Below are 22,279 nucleotides of genomic sequence, written 5' to 3' on the forward strand. Positions count from 1 at the left end.
GATTATATTTTTGTGTTTATACAGGAAAGTAGTGTTCATTGTAGATATGAGCATGCACAAGTCTTTCTATATGCTCTTATTAAAACCATACAGATCACTTTGTACTAAAAGGCTCTGCCTTCTCCCTAAACTACAGTGCAAGCAGCTAAATGCAACTACTACTCTTGAAAATTAGATCACTCACACCATCTCTAAAAATGAAATGGAAATGTACGAAGAACCAAGAGAAGCAAGTGCTGGCATTTCTACCATGTCTAGTTGCCCCCCCTCCGAAAGGGGAGGTGGGGGAAAGCACGAGCACAGAAAGCCTCACTGAAGACACACATTTGGACAGATCTACCACTACAATGTCCAAATGCCTGAGCTCATGAAAAGCGAGTGTCTCTAATCCACTGCAGTGCTCTGAAAATGCTAATGAAAGGGGAATGGCTGATACATGAAACTGGGTGAGGGGGAAGCCACAGGGCAAGGGGCAAAGGCTTGCCATGGATTAAAAGCTGAAAGTGATAGGAAATAAATTTAAAGTGAAAGGCATCTCCCCTGAGCAGTGAGGTGTTAAGCATATAGTGCTTCAACAGATCAGCAAGGGTGAAGACTATTATTCACAGACACTTTCACATTCACATACCTCTAAGATTTATCTAGGCATGATAAGGAGTTGGTATCCATTCCCTTAATGCTTTTAGCACACATCGATGGACAAAAATACATCCCTCTGCTAACAGATACAGTAAGAGTTATGGAGTTTGAAATTAATGCTGTAGCTAACGTGGACATTTTTGAAGGGACAAAGCTAGCAAAGGGACAAAGCTAGACTCCTTCCTGTCATAGCGAGTAATTAAATGTCTTCAAGACTGCAATGGTCTCCAGACATACTTAGACATTTGGGGAAAACAGGGCAGCACAATTCAGGATAGGTTTTACTCCAGTTAAGTTTAATTAAGTTTAGGTAACACATCGTAACAAATATAGCTGCCTCTCAAATGGGAAAGGGAACAGACCCTTGCACTGGACTCAACAAGAATGGCCCAGGGCTAGCTGTTTTCCATGTGTTACCCTCGTTCTTGACACTCTCCCAAGGTCTCCCTCCAGGAACGCTCCAAATTGCTATAGCTGCATTAAGACAGAGCAGAAACCAGAATGGGATTTAGCATTTGTTACCTTACATAAACGTAATAATCACTGATAGTACATCTTCTGACATCATTACCTTTAGTTGTACCTTCTACAGAAAACAGGTAATAGGGCACAGCTTGAAACTGGTCAAGAAAAGGCTCTTAATGACTGCAAGAACCACAACTTGAACAGGACCAAGTGCTTGCAAAAGCAGGGGATCATCCACTCTAAGCCACCTGGTGTGGGACTTTTCTTTTTGTATCGAGCAGCGCCTATTGCATGGCAGTCCTAGTAATAGAAATGAGTCACCATCTTCACAACAGGGAAGCTTTTGTCACTTACACAACAGCAAAGAATGCTTCTTTCTACATTTTACCATAAGTCTGTAGACAGACCATATAAATAAATTGCATCATTTTGGAAAGAAACACGTCTGTGATGCTTGCATCAGCCTTCTCTAGGGTTTGCTTACTGATCGCCGTGTAACTTCTAATGAACTCAATAGTGCCAGGGTTTTGTTCCAGACCCCTGTATCTCAGCTTGGCACATGTCAATTGCTGCACTGAAGGAGCACACTACTTTCATAAGCTGCAAGGTTGATTACTTCTGCATTCTGGTCCGAATTACTGCACAACATCCCACCCAGCAGAAGGAACACCAAGTGAATGCCTGAATCTAAGCATACTTGTTTTGCTATACAGGAGTGTTTTAAAATCGTGTTTTTGAGGATTTCTTGAATCAGAGTTTCAATTATGAAATTATCTAAAAAATGTAAAGATCATTCAACTAAACAAGGTCAGAAGCTCGTAAGACATTTCTTCCCCTTTACAAAAGTAATGTTTCCACTAAATACTTTTTGAGGGACAAAGAATGATGAAATTCAATGAAAAACTGAGAAATACAATTTCTCCAAATAATTCTTTAACTGAAAGTTGTTTAAATTCTATTCCAAACAAACAAGCAATACTGTCTGATGTTATCTCATCTTCTCCATTCTATTATACTCTCTTTGGGGTGTAACTATAGACACTTCTCAGGCTGTACTTTTATAGCAGGGCAAGGGACACCTCAATTTAGAAAAAAAGTCACCAAACACGGAAATCAGAATAAACAAAATAGGAAGAAATTAACCCCACCTCACTACTCCAAGAGGGTCCCTCTTGGTCTAAAGTGTGTAAGATACTACTTAAGTTTGTAATACACAGACTGGCATGCACGTTTTCAGTAAAACAGTAGAACTAAATATACAGTATTTTGACTAGTGGTTCATGCCATTACTGGTCACATCTTAGTTCAGGTTGACTTGCAATGTCAAATTGCCAATGCAATCCTGCAGTACTATATGCTTTCTACAGAGAAAAAGGCAGAAAATCTGTTTATTTTAAGGAGAACAAGTGTAGGCCGCAAATCTGCAAAGGAACTCTCTGCACCCTAATATATGCTTGGTTTGTATGATCCTTCTTAATATTTCTCATTTATAGCCACTTTTCTTTGCAATTTTTACAGCAGTTTGGGATTTTTTTTCTTCTTATTTTACATCTAAAGGACAGAAATCAAACATGTTTTTTTCCTTTGCTTGCTATACTACACTTCATGCAGTTCATAGAAGACAATATACAGGAGTGTAAAAGCAAGACCCTTTACAAAAAAAAAAAGCTATTTTTATTTCTATTTTTATTTTCAACAATTCATTTTGAGACACTGGACAGAATGTCTCTTTTGCAATGGCAAAAATAGCAAAATGTCAGAGTTTCATAAATAAAGTTTCAGAGTAGAGACTGTGTTTTACCAAACATGGCAAGCAGCAGGTGGATACTGCCTTGAGTACCAAACACAATGGGCTCTTGAGCCAAATATATACCTATAACAGAACACCAGACTACATCCACCACTCTCAGTTACTGAAAAAAGGGCCAGCCCAAACAGAACATGCGAGTGGTAACTACTGTCTTTCTGCCCATCTCTTGCTTGAAAGATAAAATTTGGAAAGGCACATGGGCAGGTGTGTGTGAACAGAAACAAGAACACTGCAGACACCTCTGCTCAACACAGCTAGAAATGGGAAAACAAGACTACTACATTTGTTGCATTTGGGAGTAAAAACATATTCCTATAAAATCAGCTGCGTCTTTGACATTCAAATGATTTATTTCCCAACTGCAGCTTAGATTATTTCATACCTGTAAGATAAAGAATCAAAACAAATCTGAATGTTATCATTGTTACAGTTGGCCACAAGGCATAGCTATTTAAATTGGTATTAAATGAAGCAATCATCCTATAGGGACAGAAAGAATTAGTTTCCAAGTGGTGAGAAAGTTTTCCCATGAAAACAGGGGAATGCTCACTAGCAAAGGTGGACTGAATCTGCCTGTATAGAGAAAGAATTGCAGCATCAACATTCTTCAAATTTCTCCCTCTATTTACCACCCTAACTAGTGAAAACAAATGGTGCACCAGCAATGAAAACTAACGGCTTTGACTACAGTGTTCTGAAAGAGAGCCCTCAAAGAAGCCACAGGAGATGCTCTGTCTCCTCTTTGCATCTTGCCTGCTTGCAGACAACCTGCAGGGTATTAAATGATTACATCAAAGTTTTGGGACTAGAACATGCTCCAACAGTACTTGAGAACATGCTTCTGAGGATGTGGGGTCCGACGCCTGAGAAAATTTGGTCTCAGTAAAAGCTCCAAACTACATGCAAAGTTCAATTTGCAAAGCTTGTATTTCATTTTTAAAAAAGTTTCCAGGTCTGAAATGCCTTGAGGAGATAGTTCCATTCAGATGCCTCCAGAGATCTGTGCACACATTAGAGATCCACTGCTCATGAAGTACTGATTCCTGCTGTGCTAATATTGACCTACAATTCATTTATTTAGGTGCTGTTCCTAATACCAAGACAAAAGAACATTAGCCCATAATGTTTTAAGCATGATACTGAAAGGTTAGATACAATTCAGTTTTCTTCCCGAATTAATTGGTTACCTTAATACAAATATCATCCAAAAAAGATCACTCATTAGAAAACAATCAACAAGAAAAATAAAACCACCCAAAACCTTGACCTTGAGGCAAAGAATTACAGAGCTACAGGGAGAACTTCCATAGTGTTTAAATTCCATGTGACATAAAACTTCAAAGTCCTATCTCAACAAAACTTAGGATACAAACAAAAAGAAGAACAAAACTTTGATGAGGCTGATGAGCAACAGATATAGTGAATTATCAGAAAAACAAGAAAGCTGGAGAGGGACTTTTTACAAGAGCACATAGTGATAGGACAAGGGGTAATGGCTTTAAACTGCAAGAGGGTAGATTTAGATCAGATGTAAGGCAGAAGCTCTTCACTGTGAGGGTGGTGAGGCAGTGGAGCAGGTTGCCCAGAGAGGCTGTAGATGCCCCCTCCCTGGCGGTGTTCAAGGCCAGGTTGGATGGGGCTTGGAGCAACCTGGTCTAGTGGAAGGTGTCCCTGTCCATGGCGGGGGGGTTGGAACGAGGTCATCTTTTACTGTCCCTTCCAACCCAAACCATTCTATGATTCTATGAAAAATAAGAATGCCTAAATCCGAGTTAAATCCAGTCATCCTGTAAGGTAGAGAAGCAGATAAAAACAACCCTGAGCCCAGCAGTTACTGACATACAAACTTCTGTATTATCCCCAGTAAGTCCTTCAGTGATCAGGGAAGGCAGAACACTGGTGCTGAAGTGGTTATTACGTGCTTGGTACAGGGAGGTTTTCATGTACTATTGGTGATATTATGTCAGTAGGCGCCAGTGTAGTTTCGGAAATTCAGAACATGTAACTGGGCCGAATTTTCCCAATATTATAACCGTGCTGACAGTAAGCTGGTCTTCAAAACATTAGCAGAAGATAACAATCTAAACATTTCCTTTTGAAATGTAGCCATCTACTTTGGTAGATTATTAGAAATACTGTCTTTTTAGAAATCTGGTTTCCAGTGGGTGTAGTATCAGCTTACAAAACCTGAAAGTAATTGAATTATCCAGAAGGGATAATCCTGCACAAGATTCCCAGCTTTCATTGGTCCAAAGAGAAAAAAAATGAATTGTATATTCCACAGGGAAACAATCAGAATTTAACAATTTTTTTTTAGGCAGAATCAGATACTTTGGTTTTGACACATGTATTAGTAATTGACAAAAACATAGACAACCAAATTGCCTTTGGCAAAATGTATTTGGGAAAAGGGTCACATCACTTTTTCGTACTATGCCCACTACAATAGTAACTTGGAATAACTGAAATAATTTAATCAAGAAGAATTATATTTTATGGAAGATTGCTGACACTTAAAAATCAAGCAGAGTAAAAATACAGCTTGGTAGCCAAGTTCTTAATTACAGTGTAATTCCAATAAACACTGTCGACTGCAGAAAAGATATTTTTCTGAACAGTGCCAAAAAAATACTGACTCTAAATTTAATATTAATAGCTAGCCTTGAAGCGAATTCAGAAAACACCACCTTGTGACAAAGACAAACTTTGTGCGTCTACTTCCTGTCTTTGCTGTAATACCTTAATGTACTGTGCTCTTTCCTGTTCAATACAATAACGAACAATGGTAACACTCAGTAAATAAGAACTGGGACATACGGGTTTAGAGACATAATCAGCAGAATTAGTGGCAATCATTCCAGCAGTTTGTGGATTTGAAATTAGGTCCTAAACGCTGAAGCCCATGGTGTAAGAGACCACACAGAAACTTTCATTACTAGAACACGGTACTAATGAAATTGTTTTAAATAAAAAGTGATTAAAGGAATGTTGGTATATTTAAGAAGTATGTTCAATTATAGTATGCAATCATTTGAAACCAATAAGCCTACTAGTTGCAGAAAGTGAAATATCATTGGGTAGCTTGTTTGTGGCCAAGGTGACACAAACTCAAGTGGTTCTCTCTAGATGTCAAGCTAAATTTTATTACCACACGTGGCCCTTTTCTTGTGTACTTCACACAGGCTTTTTGACTTTTTGAATTATTTTGTAATTGCCTTTTCATTTAAAAAATGGAAATTTGTTACAGAATACCTTAAGTCACCACATTGCAACTATGACTCACAGCCAGCCTTCACAACGCCACCTTCTGGACAACCATTTTTACTCCACAAGGTAAGAAATCACTGTACAGGTAGCAAATGCTGTCTTAGTAACATTCTTCCAGCACCTGTGCTTACTACAGAGCTTTGAGGCCAAACCACATTCACGTCCATGCGGGAAGACAAACATGAGCTGGAAGTCTAGCTCCCAGCTTGAGATAGAGCCTGGACTAGCTCCTACCATATTGCTACAACCTGTAGGAGGGTCCCCAATTTGGACAGCTTTGGGCTTCTCCTATACATTTCTGACTACTCTCAAAGTATACATGACTTAGACACTTAGAACCTTGCATTTTAATATGTTGCTAATAAGGTTGCTACCTGTTAAGATCAACTACAAGAACATGAGTAAACCTTACCCAAAACGTTTTACCTTGCTGGTCCTATTCGTAGTGGAGAATGATCTTAAGATTAGGGAGCAAAATAACTGAAATTAGAAGATCCTTAAGCAAACCAAACTGTTTGTACATACAAGCACACAAGGCAAATTTATCATATAATCAAGCATCTAGCTATGTCATAAATACAAATGTTAACCCAAATTAGCAATCCAATCTCCAGACTTACAGATCTCTGCGTTTTTACCGCAGTTGAGCTTTTAAAGACTTCCTGTCAGAAGTGCTGAAGCATGAGCTCACCATCTGACTGAGCTGAAAAAGGAGGCCAAAGAGGACAACTTTGTAACAAAGGAATCGGGGGCAGAAATTGCTAGAATTCTGGGTATAATGAAAGATGGAAATTATCATATCCTTCTCTTGCTACAAGCAGCAGAGTAGCCCTCTGGACACCTGGCTTCCCTGAAAGCGAAGACTTGGGACACTCAAACCATTTTGCCCGCATTCCTCTAAAGAAAATAATGGCAATTAGGGAGTTAGAAAAACAACACAAGATTACCTTTCTCTTGTAGAAAACAATGCTGCTGTGCTGGAGCACCTTCTTTCGCAAAAAACTTAGGTCTGGATGAGGAAATTAAGAAACCGACTTCTACTGGCTCCTGGTTGCTATGGGTTTGAAAAGGCCCAGGTTCCCTAAATCTGCTTTAAACCACTCAGCAATACAAAATTAATAAAACCAGTCAAGAAGGAGCAGTTTCGGCCCACTGAGACAGGAGTCCAGAGACAGAAAGTTAATTTCATCTAAGCAGATGACTGCAAAAGCACAATAAGCATCAGGCTGTGCATGGAAGGAGGGGCATCTCCACATGCTCTGCAAAAATTCCTACATACAGACAGTGCTCCAGGGAAAAATTAACCAACCCAAGAACTCAAGAAGTCATCTAGTTCTCCTGCTGCTCAAAGCAGTAAGAGTTGTGCCAGGCTTTATCCAACTGGGCAACCTTTCAAAAGCTGTCACATACGTTTGGATAGAACTTGTATATCTTTTTATGTTATCAAAACTAATTTAACTATACCTACCACAAGGAGCACAAGTATTTTAGAACACTTTTTTGTATATCTGATTAAAATCTAAAACCAAATGGGAAAGTGATTCTGAAAATTGTTTCAAGTGGAATTTGAAGATAATTGGAAGCCCAAAAGATCAAGCATAGACACAAAAGAGTGAGCAGATGATCAGATATACAACAGCCCCTGTTGACATGAAGGATTGACATGAAGAATGAAACAATTCACACAGCCTAACAAAATTGCTATACTAAAAGATGTGAAGAAACAGAGAATATGATGGTCTCATCTACCAGTTCTCTACTGAAAACAGCAGGATGGGCTACCACATAAAATAGAGGGGGGAAAAAAAACGGTAAAATATTGAACTAATTCCAGTTGTACTATTCAACTTGTTCCTCCCCTTGATTCTTTTCCCAGAGGTAAAAAAAGCATTCTAAGCAAGAATCTGAATGGGCTGTTTGCAGTCATTATAATGGTAATATCTGCATCTTGCATTACATATTTTGCCCCATAACAGAAGCCTTGCTTTAACCAACCAGCTACAAATAACATTAAAAAGAACGTTCTTCAGTATTTACCTGAAACTCTTAATCAACTAGTGACTAATTATATTAGCAATATTTACAGATATTAGTGCTAATGCAAGTATTACCAGCAGGGGGAAGTTCTTTAGGTAATGAAAGTTCTGTATGAGAACCTAGAGAAACAGTGAGAATGATTAATTATAATAGGTACTGACATACAGTCTGCACATACAGTCAGGGTGAACTCCAACTGCAACAGACTGCTGACAGACAAGAAAGTGATTGTCAATTAGATTTCCTGCTACTTTCAATTCTATGTAGAATATGGAAAGGCTGAAAAAGTTCCAGAAGATTTTTTTTTTCTTTACTTGTGGTTTAGAGTTTCGAAAGGCTGACTGTAAGAATATTTCCTCCTAACCTGCAATGCAGAAAGAGGAACTTTTCTCCAATACTCAGAATAGCAGACTTTAATAAAGATTTGAGAACATCAGTTATCAACTCATGAAAAATGGTTAGAAATTGAATAAAACTATATTGAATAAAACTAACATTGCTTCTAACACTATTAAGATATCACTTCTGAAGGTGTTCTTAGGTACAGGTACTTATTTGTCTCAGAATAATATATAAGCAAGACAAATGAAGAAATTGAGCAAATACAGGATGACTTCTTATTTAGAAGAAATCTGGAGCACTGCTGAAAAATCTTACAATTAGCTCTCAAGGAAAAAAAAAGGCAACGTAGTTTTAAAAGAGCATGCTACAGAGCAAACAAACACTTTGAAAAATAGGGTACCAATAGGCTTCAAATGTTTACCTGCTTATCTGGAAATGTATCTGATTAAATCATGTAGGTTGATTGCATCCATTTGCAATGTTGCTATGATTCAACTCCATTTAATACATGATACCTCACATAAGAAACCTGCATTAGCATTCTGGAGAAATACGTAGATTCAGAATGAGGTATCTGCAACCCTTTTACACTAAAAATCCTTCTCAAATACTAGCACTACGTATTTTTAACAGCAAGCACATCACCAAGGAAGAGAAGGAACTCTGGGAATTTGAGATTGTTACTGCAGAGTATGAATCCACAGGTTAAAATATTTAATTACACAGAAAAGATGACTCCCAGATGAATGCAGGTGTTGTCTAACATGGGGGGGGGGGGGGGGGGGGGGGAGAGCATAAACACATTGTTTAAAAAGGACTTCTGCATATCATTTGGATCAGTCTCCTCCTTAAAAATACGGCCACCACTATATCAGAGCTAGACAAAACTATGAGTGACAAGTCTTGAATATCTCCAAGGACAAAAATTTCATTGCATCTCTGTTCTAGTGTTGCACCACGCTTTTAATAAATCCTTCCCCCCTCCCTGCCCCCATGTCCTACCTGAACTTCTCGTGCTGCCGCTTGTGGCTACCGTCCTTTGTTATGCTATCTGTCTCTACCAAGAAGAGTCTGGCACCACTGCCTCTATAACCGTCTCTCAAGGTAGACTTCTACTCAAAGACTTCTCTTCTTCTATTAAACGAACCCTCTATCTCTCCCCCTCCTCACAGGTCACCTGCTCTAAGCCCCTGGCCAGCCTGAGCGCCCTCTGTTTTCCAGAAATCTTTTCCCCAGCATTTCTGAATTTAGCAAGGAATATTTTGCAAAGTGTACAGTGAGTACCTTCCTGGTTCCGAAAGACACATTCTCAGATTCTTCCCACCTTCTTTTTGGCATTCGTGTTATAATCAATATAACATCTCCCCTTAATGTTTGGTGTACTGATATAGAGAACGAACTGCTTATTGCTTAATGATTGTCTCTCTGTAACTTTACATACCAAGGACTGGTGTTTATCAAGAATTAAGCCTGTCAGAGACTGGTACTTGGGAGTGATGAGCAAGAAGGAACCATGAGCGATCACAAAACTTAATTAAATGTTCGATGAATTTACGATCTTGTTGAGAAGTCACAAGTAGAGGCCTTGCTTGAATAGATAGGGCCGGAAAAGATAAGAACTCCGGCCTTTGTTCTCGTCCTTGTAGATAAATTAGCTTAAACTAGCCATATGGTTCTACACCACTAATGAAAACTTAGATAAGAGCACTAACAAGCACTCATGTATCAAAACATGTAAAAGATCATATTGCGCAGAATCACTTGAGGAGGGTCAAATAGCAGACAAGTGAGGAAGACTATGGAAGACCACCAGAGGATTCCTGAAGACCATCAGAGACCTCCAAAGCACCTGCGTAAAAGACATTTGCATATGCTAATAGTTTCCCAGAAAACTAATGAATATGTATAACATTTCTCAGAAATCTAGAGAATGCGTAACCTGCACAATTGGACCCTACTGTGTGCGCGACAGGTGGAGGGATCCCCCGTGCATCCAGCGCTGCCAATAAAGAATACCTACTTAATAGTTAATCAAACTATCATGTTAGTTTCTTTGAATCAGTACTACCAATAAATATTACTATTTTTACCATGAATGCTTCCTCAGAGATCTGCCTCACAGTATTTCCTGAAATCTAGCCACCTCTCCCTAAAAAAAAAAAATAAAAAAATAAAATAATGGCCCCAGGAAATCCAAGAACAATAAAAATACATCTAAAACTTGCAGCCATCTTCTAGAATAGATCACTAAACACTTCTGACATCAAACTTAGGCATAAGTTTCAGGAAATTATTTTAAGCCTCCTTCAACACCAAGAATAAAGTTACTGGGAAAACACTAATAGTCTTATACAAGGAATGCTAACTTGCAGCTTCAGGTCAGGAAAGAAGTTATGAAATTGCTCCAGATTAAAAAAACAAACAACAAAACAACAAAACAACACAAAAGAAAACCACAAACAGAACAAAACAAAACAAGCTGTTGCAGTATGAACAGCTTCTTCCAAATGTTTTTGTTGATTAGGAGGGGCATCAAACTATTTACTGCCTAACCTAGCTGTCAAGCTCTGAGTATTTCATGAGAGAAGCATGGCTGCTGCTTTATATTGCTTTGGAAGGGTGAAGGTTTCTGTAATGAATTTTTTGTACAGTGCCCAAGGTACATACCTTCTAATCTGCTGACTGAAGCTGTCTACCTGTTAATTTTCAATTCCTGACAGCAATCATAAAGGAGCATGAGTGATGGACAGTTGTATATTCCTGCATGAAACGCCATGATAAATGCTCTAAAATTGATGGATATATTACTTACACTTTGTCTGCTATCTAATGAATTATTCCACAACTACTCCAGCTGCAGTTGTTCAATAGCACTGGGTAAACTGAGGAGATGGTCTGGTGTTCTCATCAACTGTGAGTCAAAACAAAGCCCACAGCAGACAAAACTGGCTTCAGAGATGACCTTGTACAGTGCTGACAGCGGTAGGATTCTGGTAGGAAACAGATTCTGGTCCCCAGAAGGTAAGGAGAAGCCCTATTTACAGAAATATTTATTCCACATACAACACATTCAACACCATTTCTCCAAATACTGCCATGAATGGTAGTGCTGAGAGACTGAGATCTGAAGTGAACAAAATGACCACAAGCACATCATTTATGATTTCAGCAAGACTCAATTTGACTACATTAACAGATTTATAATCCATAAATACATACACATGCACACACAAATCCTAATGAATTATGCATATACTCCCCCCATCAAGGTCTGTTGCATCATTTTCAAATCTAACAGTTCATAGTTACTAAGGAACAAAACATAAATAGCTGAGGGCATGTTTGCCAGAAAGCAGTCTGGGTGAGAGACTATGAAAATCTTAAGCAGAGCAGACTTTGGAATGGTTAGCTGTATATAGTTATTGGTGGGAGGGAGGGAGACCATATAATTTTATAATTACAATATAGCATGTTATGACAATTATGAATTTTATCATAAAACATTAAAAAAAATATTCCATGCAGAAATGAAGACTGTGGAAGGTGCTTTTTATAAATTCAAGTTAGAAAACAACAAGTGATAGCTATGAAGAACTCGGAGTAATCTAAAGCTGAAGAACAAGAAGTTACTGCAATTTTTCACATCTTGGGAAATCCTTAATGAGACTGGATTCAAGTTGAAGACTTAAAACAAAAAAGTTCTCACAGACTATGGAATGTAGAATTAACTCATAAGCACCAATGATTTGTGAAAAAGTTACTCAGTCCACACTCCTGCTTAGGAGGCAGATCATGCTCTCACACATCAATGTTACAATGGTTAGAAGAGTGGTAAATCCCAAAGAATTCAAAACATTTTGGTCTGTAGGAAAAAAAAAAACCAACAGTAGGTATGTCTGACCAATTAGGTCTAGGAAGCTTCAGAAAAAGCCAAAGCAGCTAGGTTAAGAACTCAAATGTCCCTATTGGAAAGAATTTATAAAATAGACAAAAACTTTGACTGCTTTAAGGCAGATCATCTCCAATGCACTGCACTGTTCTAGAAGACAACAGGAAAACAGGATTCTTTGAATGTTAAATGGCAAAGGAAATAATTATTAAAACTCATGTCTGAGACAAAGAAAGTTAATCAGGGACAAATGCAACAGGGACAGCATGCTTATTGTAATTCCCAAAAGAATGCAGGGTTTATAGGTGCAAGACCATGAGAAAAATATTATGGCAACAGTAATGGAAAAACACTGCCACAGAAGCTCTGGAAAACGCATTCAAAATAACCCAAAAGGTTACAGAGCTGGAAGCCAAAGGCAGACTACAGAATTGCAAATGAAAGGTCCTTAACATCACAGAGGTTAAGGCACTGAAGACCCTGTGCAAGAAAGTCACAGCTGAAATGCAGGTAATGGTTTTGATACGGGCACACAGATAAAAACCGTCCAAGTTAAGAGAGTCTGCTTCAGTTAAAAATACCTAGTACAAAGAGCAGCAGTAGTTCCCTGATCTCGTTATCAGCTTAAGGAAGGGCTGTCATTACAAATGGACTCTACTGAACAAGACCACAACAATGATTCTTAAGATCTACAAAAGAAAAATATATTAAAAGGGATAGATAAAGGTTATATACACACTGGAAAGTCATGAGTCATTTCTTGAAGTAGGCTCAAGTGAGGAGAAGCGGTGAAGATTTATCACTGTGTCACATATGATGAATACAGAAGGGCAATTCTACAGAAAAACAAAAACAAGAAAAAACAACACAAAAAAGACCCCAAACCCACCCAACAAAATTTGTCTTCTGGAGCATACGTAAATATATATTTATTATACTGACTAGAAAAAAAAAATCCACTTACTGCACATTATTATATCATCATCCTCACTTCCCCTAGAGGAATAAAAACCTGATTTTACTAAGGGCTTGGGGAAATTAAAGAAACAAAGACAACAGTGGTGTTCCTACTTTAAGGAAGGCTTACGCAAGTGTCCTCTGCTCCAGAATTAGACTCCAAGTAAACCTGGCTTCACCAGGGTACATGGCAAATTCATTGTCATGGGAGCAAGACTGGAATTCACAAGGAAGCCTCCCTTTCCCAGTTTCTTCCACAAATGCCACTTAAACCAAGAGACCTTTCTCTCAGCTCCCTCCCGTCTCCCCACATAACTAGCTGGAACATGAACATGTATGTCAATTCCATGCTGGTGGTAACAGAAACGTATTTACTATCCTAATTCAAGAAAACAATCTAACAACCAAGAAAATATCAATACTAATTTGAAAACTGTAAAAATAAAGGCATTAGCTTATTCATAAACATAAACTGATTCTATGTTAATGCTGTGTTTTAAATCTTCCTCTTACTAACTTTTATCTTGAGAAGGAGGAAAGTTTTTGGAAACTGTGTGTTTACGGACTAGCGCCCTAGACAGTGAGTCTGTACAGGGCACTCTGAAGCTTTTACAGAACAAAGCCTGTGGGAACAGCACACTGAAGAGGAGTTTCATCTCAGTACCTTGGTTGATCACCAAGCACAACAGCATTTTAAAGCAACCAAATGTGTAGTTAAAGGCATCTGAACTCCCACACAGTGTTTATCATCAACATGGACATTATTGTTATTAACAGTGAAGAAAAGCTATTTTTGAGCTACAGGAAGTGGAAAAAAAGGTTGGCAAAAAGAAATGGTATTATGATCAGGGTCATTTTTGATTATCAGGAACACAGAAAAAATTTGATGACGTTTCTTCCTGTTTTTCAGAACGTTCTTCATATCTAAAGCACTACTGGAATAAAAATATGTGGACTCAAACCTCCAATGATTCAGAGAAAGATACCTCCACTAGTTCCTTAAGACAAGTAAAATACTCATCTTTGTCTCCAGACTTTTCCTTGTTTTTCACAAGATCCTTAGATCTAAACAACCAGAGGATTTATATATGTGCATACATACATACATATGTATATAGTGTATCATTACACATTGACATGAAAGCAAAACTGCAGACAAAATTTACGATAAATATAGGCTTTTTACTATATCAACAGATATATGCCATAATATAAATTGTTTACCTAAATTTAACTGCTGCAGATTCTGGCAGGCAGTAATGTAAGAGAGTAGACTTTGATATTTAAAAATACGGTACAAGGTTACTCTTCCAGTTCTGAAGTGGAAATACCTCATGTTTTTGTAAACAGTGTTTCTAAAGGTTTCATTTTGCTTTCATGCAACAGTACACAAACCCAATCAAAATGCATGGATCTGCATATTTCAGTCTAATCAACAGCGCCAGACATCAGGAATCACAGAAAGGTACCAAAACTAACATTTTCAGAGTCTTAACCGTACCAGAATGCAGCCTGAAGCTCTACTACCTTTGCACTTGTAAAATCAAGATAGGAAATGCTGGTTTAAACAATTGCCTGCAAGGAGTATACAGAGCACATGATTGAACACTCTTTTCTCCAGTGATCTGTAAAGGTTTCATACAGACCCTGGGGCATGCAGTTCCAGGGCATGATTCTCAATGATGCCTTCCACTCATCTAGAGTAGGGATTTGGCCGGAATGCTTTGCAGCTCTCTTTCCTACCCACGTACCTACATGCCCTTCCCACTCAAACCTGAGAACGAGACGGGACAGAGCGTGTGCCAATCTCATTGTGATGTAGAACAAAGACACGGTCAGCATGGTGCTCGCTCACATCAGGAGCTGGGAAGCATTCATTCCTGCACCCCACAATTAGCTATAGCCTCCGGTACTTAGTATCACACAGGAAGTCTGTACAGACAGCGGCAGTCCAAACGAACTACAGAACAATAGAATCATTTAGGTTGGCAAAGGCCATTAAGATCATCAAGTCCAACCGTAACTACCCTTAGTCTTTCTGCAGTCTTTCACTTCACTGCTTTCCAAACTGATCCTTTGGACACCAGCCTCCTCTAATGTAACCCTGGCATATGTCTAAAGCAGGTCCATCCAGTGACCTGAATTAAGCAGCTGTTTTGAAATATAACTGTGTATGACCACATAATCACAACATCATAATGCATACACACACAGCATGCAAATCAAGGCTGCAAAGACAACTTTAGTTCTGGTATTACCTAACTTCTAAGAGCTCAACTCCACAACATAAATGGTGCTCTTACAGGGCCTTGTTGTTAGTTTTCTTGGGGGTTTTCTTTTTATTGAGGGAAAGGGAAGGGACAAAATGGAGAGGCAGAATAACATAAGCCTGAGAAAGCAGACACTCCGTTGTATGGTGCTATGGAGATCCACTCAGCCGTCAACAGCTTGTATCTAAACAGGACCACACAACTTGAGCGAAGAAATTAAGCACCAGTTTTTAATACTCGTTGTACGGCAGTATTACAATATTATTATGAATAGCTCACTTCATCTCAAATAGGTCTGATATCTTCCAGCTGAAGAGACAGATTCAGCGATCTTATGCTCTTTTCTTGAATATACTGTAATGCAGAGAATCTAACCTCTTTTTTTCTTATAAATTACCTCAACATATGTGCTACAATTTAACATCAGTCTTTGTTTTAACAAACAGTAAATGTATCTGTTCCCCTTTATGCACAATTTCTCTGTCCTATTACCTCCAATTTGCATCCTTCCTATTTCTGGCTCCCATTCTCTCTCTTCTTTCTCTGCAATTTCTGTGTATGCTATTATTCTATAATTTTATTTTCACTAACTCTATACTCTGCCTGCACTAATTTCTCTTCAGTAACACAGTAGCTGTTCAGTGGGCATAAAAGATGCACTTCACTGCCCTAGGTTACTCATGTAAGCTAACTCGGGAGCTAATGGCAGCATAAATACGAAGTCCTCTCCTAGTGAAGTGTCACCTTGCAATCAGCTGGCTCCTCGAAGACCCAGCAGTGATAGATTATTTTGGGTCACACCTGTGAGCTGCAGCCTACCTGGATTCTCCCTGTAAGCTGAAAGAGTCAAAACAAACAAAACAAGAGAAAACCATCAAGCAATCAAAAAACCTCACATGATTTGATGTTTGTTCGTTGCAAATCATATAAATACAGGTTAAGAATGAGTACATGTTTCTTTTTTCCACTCCTAATGAATTATGTAAAGTAGTAGGTTCTTGGGTTTGAAGTACTGCAAAGACATGCAAGATGACACCATGCTTGATGTCCCTTGACACAGGCAAACATTCCAACCAAAACCAGTTTTACGTCTTCCTGTCTTTTGTAGATAGACGGATTTAAGTACATTGTATATTACTGTCAAAGCAAGGCAACAGAACAGAAATCAGTGTCAACTCCTAATGTATTTAAACACTACCAGTTTCAAGAAAGAAGGGCTCAGCTTTTACATGGGAATCAAAACTATGCTTTCCTATAATTGCTGCTTCCCTTGGTATTTGTCATAGTCCTTTCAGAAGTTATGAAAAAAAGAATGTCATGTTGAAAGTTCTCAGATTTTCTCATCAAAATGTCAGAAAAGAAGATCAAAACAGGCAAGTTTATTACAAACTCTTCTCACTACTCTGTCCCTTTTGCCACTTCATTGCTATGTCAGTTCACTCTTGATCCCATGAAGATGGTTCTGTCCTGGACATATTTGAACTGATTAAGAAATTTGTTTAGACTGACAGAGCTAGGATTTAGACTTCTGAGTTCATGAAGCTAAATCCTAAATTCCAGAGGTATACAGACTTGCCAGAAAATTTCTTAATAGCAAGTTTTTTAACTGCCCAACTGTTAGACTTGCAACCACTGAAAACTTGGAAGTCCTGGGAGGTCCACAGATATGTTTTTTAAGTACACTATGAAAGGCCAGAGATTCATTTATATAAACAACAACTGTTGTAAACAACAGAAGCCATTTACAGAATAGTGCAGTTATACCCCTGCTGCCAGTACAGGGATATTCCAATATAGGATACACTCTTCTTGAATATTATGAAAAAGTGAATAGACACCACTAACCATTTTAGAAAGTTCCAAATTTGCTTAGCAACACTGAAGATATCTGGGGATATTTAACCACTGGTCAACAGTCCTTAAAGTGGTAGTACAAACAAATCATGAACCTGCTTCTCCTTCTCTGACTTTGCCTTTCATCTGCTTAGAACACATGTGATGAGGTCAGTACAACAAAGTGGAAAGCTGCTGCCTCATCAGTTGCAAGTCTCCAAACATTGTTACTTGCATTTAATTAGGAACTCTGAGAGAAGTCTTCCATAACTTAAAAAACCTTACATAAATGATGTAATTCAAATAAAACTTTAAAAATCAGTTTTGAACTGCATGGTATCATCATAACTGGATAGCATGCTGAAAGGAGATTAGAGACCATACAGTGAATCATTAGTGCATAATTAGTCTGTTATATCAAAGAATCACAGGATTCACTTGAACTGTGGCATACAAAGGAAAGTTTATACCACTAAAGAAACTGAGAACATAACTTAAAAATCAGACTTACCATTCTTGGTCAAATACTGAACGTTTGTCATCACTCCTTCAGTGTAAGCACCTGGTTCATAATTGTCCATCTCACCCGAAACAATATGAGCTACTCTTGAAGCACGGCCTCGGATTGCACCTGCTGCACGATCTAAATTGTCTGCATTTTGCTCTCTCAATGCAATGATACACTTGTTTACATCCTCAAGAATATGGCTTTCTGCAAATAAAACAACATTTCTTTTAGGATGGCACCTCTTACACAATCAGACACATTTCCGACATAGAGCTGATTGCATTTTTTCTTCCTCTGTTGAAATGCATTGGCCAACACAGGCTCGCATAAAAAAACATACAATGTGAAATCTACACTGAACTGTCCTTGAAATTCTTAAAACAATTTAATGAATCCTAGAATTCAAAGGTACAGTAATAATCTCCTACGAGCAGCAGCAGCAACAATAAAAGTATTCAGTCAGAAAGTGTTAGAAAAATATGAAAACCACAAAACCTTACATACAGAGTGAATATTTGCAGAATGAAGGAAAATTTCAAGGGATTAAAGCTGTTACTTGTTGTTGAAACCTTCTTAAGCCGCTGTGACAAAAGGTTCCATAACGAGATGAATCTTTGTTGACAAACAATTGCCCCAACAACTAAACTAACTTCTTTTACATCAATATGTTAGGATGTTCATGCTAAATCAAACTCCTATGTGAATAAAAGAGAGCAGTATTTTTGCCTAATTGCATTAAAATTGGACTATTACTTATTAAATTATTGCAATGTGTCATTATTACAAACTGTATATTGATTATATATTTTCCATACGATTTACATTTCTTATTTATAGTAATGTATTTACTGTATTACTACGTACATTACTGGCTTATATGCTATCGGTGACTTTCAAATAAATATGTGCAAATATATATCTGTATCTATATACCTACAGTATCAGTTACCAATATATTAACACAATTATGCAGCACCAGCTTGCCTACTACAGCTACATTATTTCACTGTACCTTCTTGCCATACAATACTTCCCCCCCTTCAGCTATTTCTGTCATTGCCTAATGATAAGATTTCTGTTTTCTATTATCATTCCTACAATATTCTTTTCCTTATTAGAATTTTCCTCTTTAGAATTCATGATCACCTCACAAATTCAAAGCCACATTGAAGAAATTAAGGAACTCTTGTTTGCTTCATCTTTTCTACAGTATGGCAACTGGTTTATTGTCAAGCCTAGTTAAATGATTTGCCACAACATATCCAAAGCCTATCCATTTTTACTTTACTAATTGAAACATATACATGTTATAGTCACCTTCCACCTGTACAAATATGCATACATTCATAATTTTACCATTTCTGGCACAAAACAGAACACAAAGTTTGGGAATAGGCAGGGAGATGCTGTTAATCTATGGGAATCACATAATGACGCAGAACCTCTTGAAAGTCAAAAAGTCTCTTAGACACCAGTTCTTTGATGAGAGATTAAATGGGTTAAAAATGATCCTCCTAGTAAAAAAGCTTTAAGAAAGAAATAAACATGCACAAAACCTTCCCACTACTAAAGGGGCTGAAAGATGCAATAAAAAAGGGCTATTCTTCCATAGCACTATTTACAAAAAAAAAACCACCACCACCCCGCCAAACCAACAACAGTATGTATCACAGTAATTGCTATCTTCCGACTATGGACAATATTTAGCATCCAGAGGACTTCTTCAATATCTGATAAAAGAAAGACAAAGAAACACCTGGGAGCTGATGAAGTATATGTTGTACGGTTAACGAAAGAGGTACCCAGTGGTGTCTTTCCTAAGGATGGGAGTTGTAATAAACTGACTCTGCCTTCCTTACAGATCAAACATGTTTATATTTGGCACTCACCTCCAATGCAGGTAGAACTGCAAAGTTGCTTTTGCTGTTTCCTCTTTGACAGACTTTTTTTTTTTAATGGCAGTAGCTGCCCTATGCCAAGACAAATTGAGCTGCTTGACACACTTCTACACTAAAACGCACCAAACACTCAGTACAGAAGAGACACTTGAACCTTTCTTTGCTATTTCGCTCAGCTCTATGTGATGTAATGACCTCACTGAAGGGAGTCTGATTTCAGTTTGTGTCTAAGACAGCCAGAAAAGAGGAATTATTAAAACACAGATAAATACAACGTAAGCATGGCATATTAGCATTTCCAAGTCACCCATGCAAAATGTCAACAGTTAAAAAAGAACAATGATTTGGCTAGAGGAAAGTACAAGGAGAAAATGGTTGCTTGTAGACTGATGGAAACAACTGTTGGGTTGACACGGTCAGAAATGAAAATTGGAGAAATGCAGAAAGGAGCCAAGCAAAGAAGAATTATACAATTCTTCTTGTAAAATACATTATTATCCTTCTGTCTTTCTGAACATCCATTTCCTCAACATTTTTCAAATGCCAATAGTAAAGTTGTATTTGTGCTTAAAAACTATTTTTTGATACTCAAATATATACTAACGGAAAAAAGAACATCAGCAGGAAGGATGGAGATGAAGAAGAAAATACTGGTACTGAAAGACTGGTCATAAACAAAAGGTAACAGACCTGAGTAAGAATTCAGATTAAGCTAGAAGGCAATATCAGTAAAGTCAAAAGTTACAGAGAGAACAGATATGTGGTATGCTAGTATTCCCACCTATACCACCAATACTGAAGGGCATATTCCATTTTTTTCAGGCAGTGATGTATATATAAAATTTAACTTGTGGTACAGAGGGCAATACCACAAAATATAATTAAAAAAGATAATATGTTTATGGCTTTAAAGCTTATCACTTCTTAAAAGCTTCCATACTACTTTTGGTATTGAATTTCCTTTCCTACACAGACCTAAAATCTGCTTTGTCTCTCAGAGAATGTAACACAAGAACATTAGAAATGCAAGATGTGAAGGCAACAGATTTGCTCTATCTTCAGAAGTACCACTGTGAAACTTCTTTTGCACTAAGCCATGAAATAATTCAGAGCTTAAATGTTTCTTGTTAACTCAGGACTGCCATTCAGTATGTCAGTATTAAACTGCACTTTATGTTATACAATAAATTGGACAACCATGGTAACTGGGACAGACAAAACCACTCTTAGGTAATCCTGAATTACTAACTATATCTGGCATGAGTATCTTGGGATTCTACCTATGCAAAAATTATGAATTCTGGTTCAGTTTATCAAACTGTTACATCACAGAATGCCTCTATGAGTATGGAATGTCCATATTCTTTCAGGTACATGTCACCAATCTCCAAGATCAGCAGAGAAGTTTAATAATGGTGACTTTCTTAGCACTCTTTGTTCAGTCTGTGCCTATTCTGTTAACTATACCCATGGACTACCATCTACATGGAAGCAGGGCAATGAGAGGACTGGCAACTCTTTCAGTTCCATCCATGCCAAACACAACACATGAAACTGAAAGAAAGGGGCAAATGACAAGATGCAGAAAGACATTCCAGGGACTACCCTGTGCTGTACAGCTTAATACCTCTTCTTTCTTTTTTCAGGCGTCTCCTCCTGTGTGCTTTCCACAGTGGGAGGCTTCCAAACAAACCAGTTTGTGAACGTGTACAAGGCTGAAAAGGGCTGAAGTACTGAAGGAAACAGAGGGCTGACATGCACAGAATGCAGGAGAAAGGACAAACAAAACCCCACTTCTGCTGCCATAATTATGTCTAAAATGTAGTAGTATAGGTCACCATTGCATTAGGTTTAATACTGTCCATCTGTTAACAGAGACAATCACAGAAGTGGATAGCACAACCTCCACCTTAAGGGCCTTTGTGTGAAGAACACACTCCCTTTTAACTGTTCAGCAAAGACAACGAAAAGGCTTAGTCCTGTGTAAACAGAAAGGTAGGGCTCTTCTGATACATACCAAGTGAAATCTCCATAATGGAAAAACACAGTTAGCTCGTTATCTTGTGTGATATGAACCTCAAGTAAATTTAAAAAAAAAACCACCACTGCATGTGGCATAATGGAAATACTGTATGAATGGAACACATGATGGAAAGTTCCCCATTTCCAAACCCTTCTGAGATGTCAAATCAACACTTTCATGGAGAAAGAAAAAGCAAATTTGAGGCCAGATGCTAAACATAAATGCAATTAGACCTGTATGTTGTGGCCTGAGATCCCAATTAGCTGCTTCCTTCCAAATTGGTAAGACTACTTTTAAGTCCTTTTAGAATCCAACTAAAGCCCACAATAGTATCAGAGAAT

At 38.0% G+C, this 22,279-nt stretch overlaps 1 protein-coding gene across 4 annotated transcripts in view; it reads right to left on the reverse strand.

Moving 5' to 3' along the window:
* CTNNA3 (catenin alpha 3) overlaps positions 1 to 22,279 on the reverse strand; it is a 502,927-nt gene that overhangs the window by 105,047 nt on the left and 375,601 nt on the right. For all 4 annotated transcript variants that reach the window (XM_049810858.1, XM_049810861.1, XM_049810860.1 and 1 more), the window contains one exon: positions 18,021 to 18,221. In XM_049810858.1, coding sequence (XP_049666815.1) covers positions 18,021 to 18,221 — 201 coding nt within the window. The remainder of the gene's footprint in view (positions 1 to 18,020; positions 18,222 to 22,279) is intronic.

This window comes from Accipiter gentilis, chromosome 9 (genome assembly GCF_929443795.1).
Source record: "Accipiter gentilis chromosome 9, bAccGen1.1, whole genome shotgun sequence".
NCBI lineage: Eukaryota > Metazoa > Chordata > Aves > Accipitriformes > Accipitridae > Astur > Astur gentilis.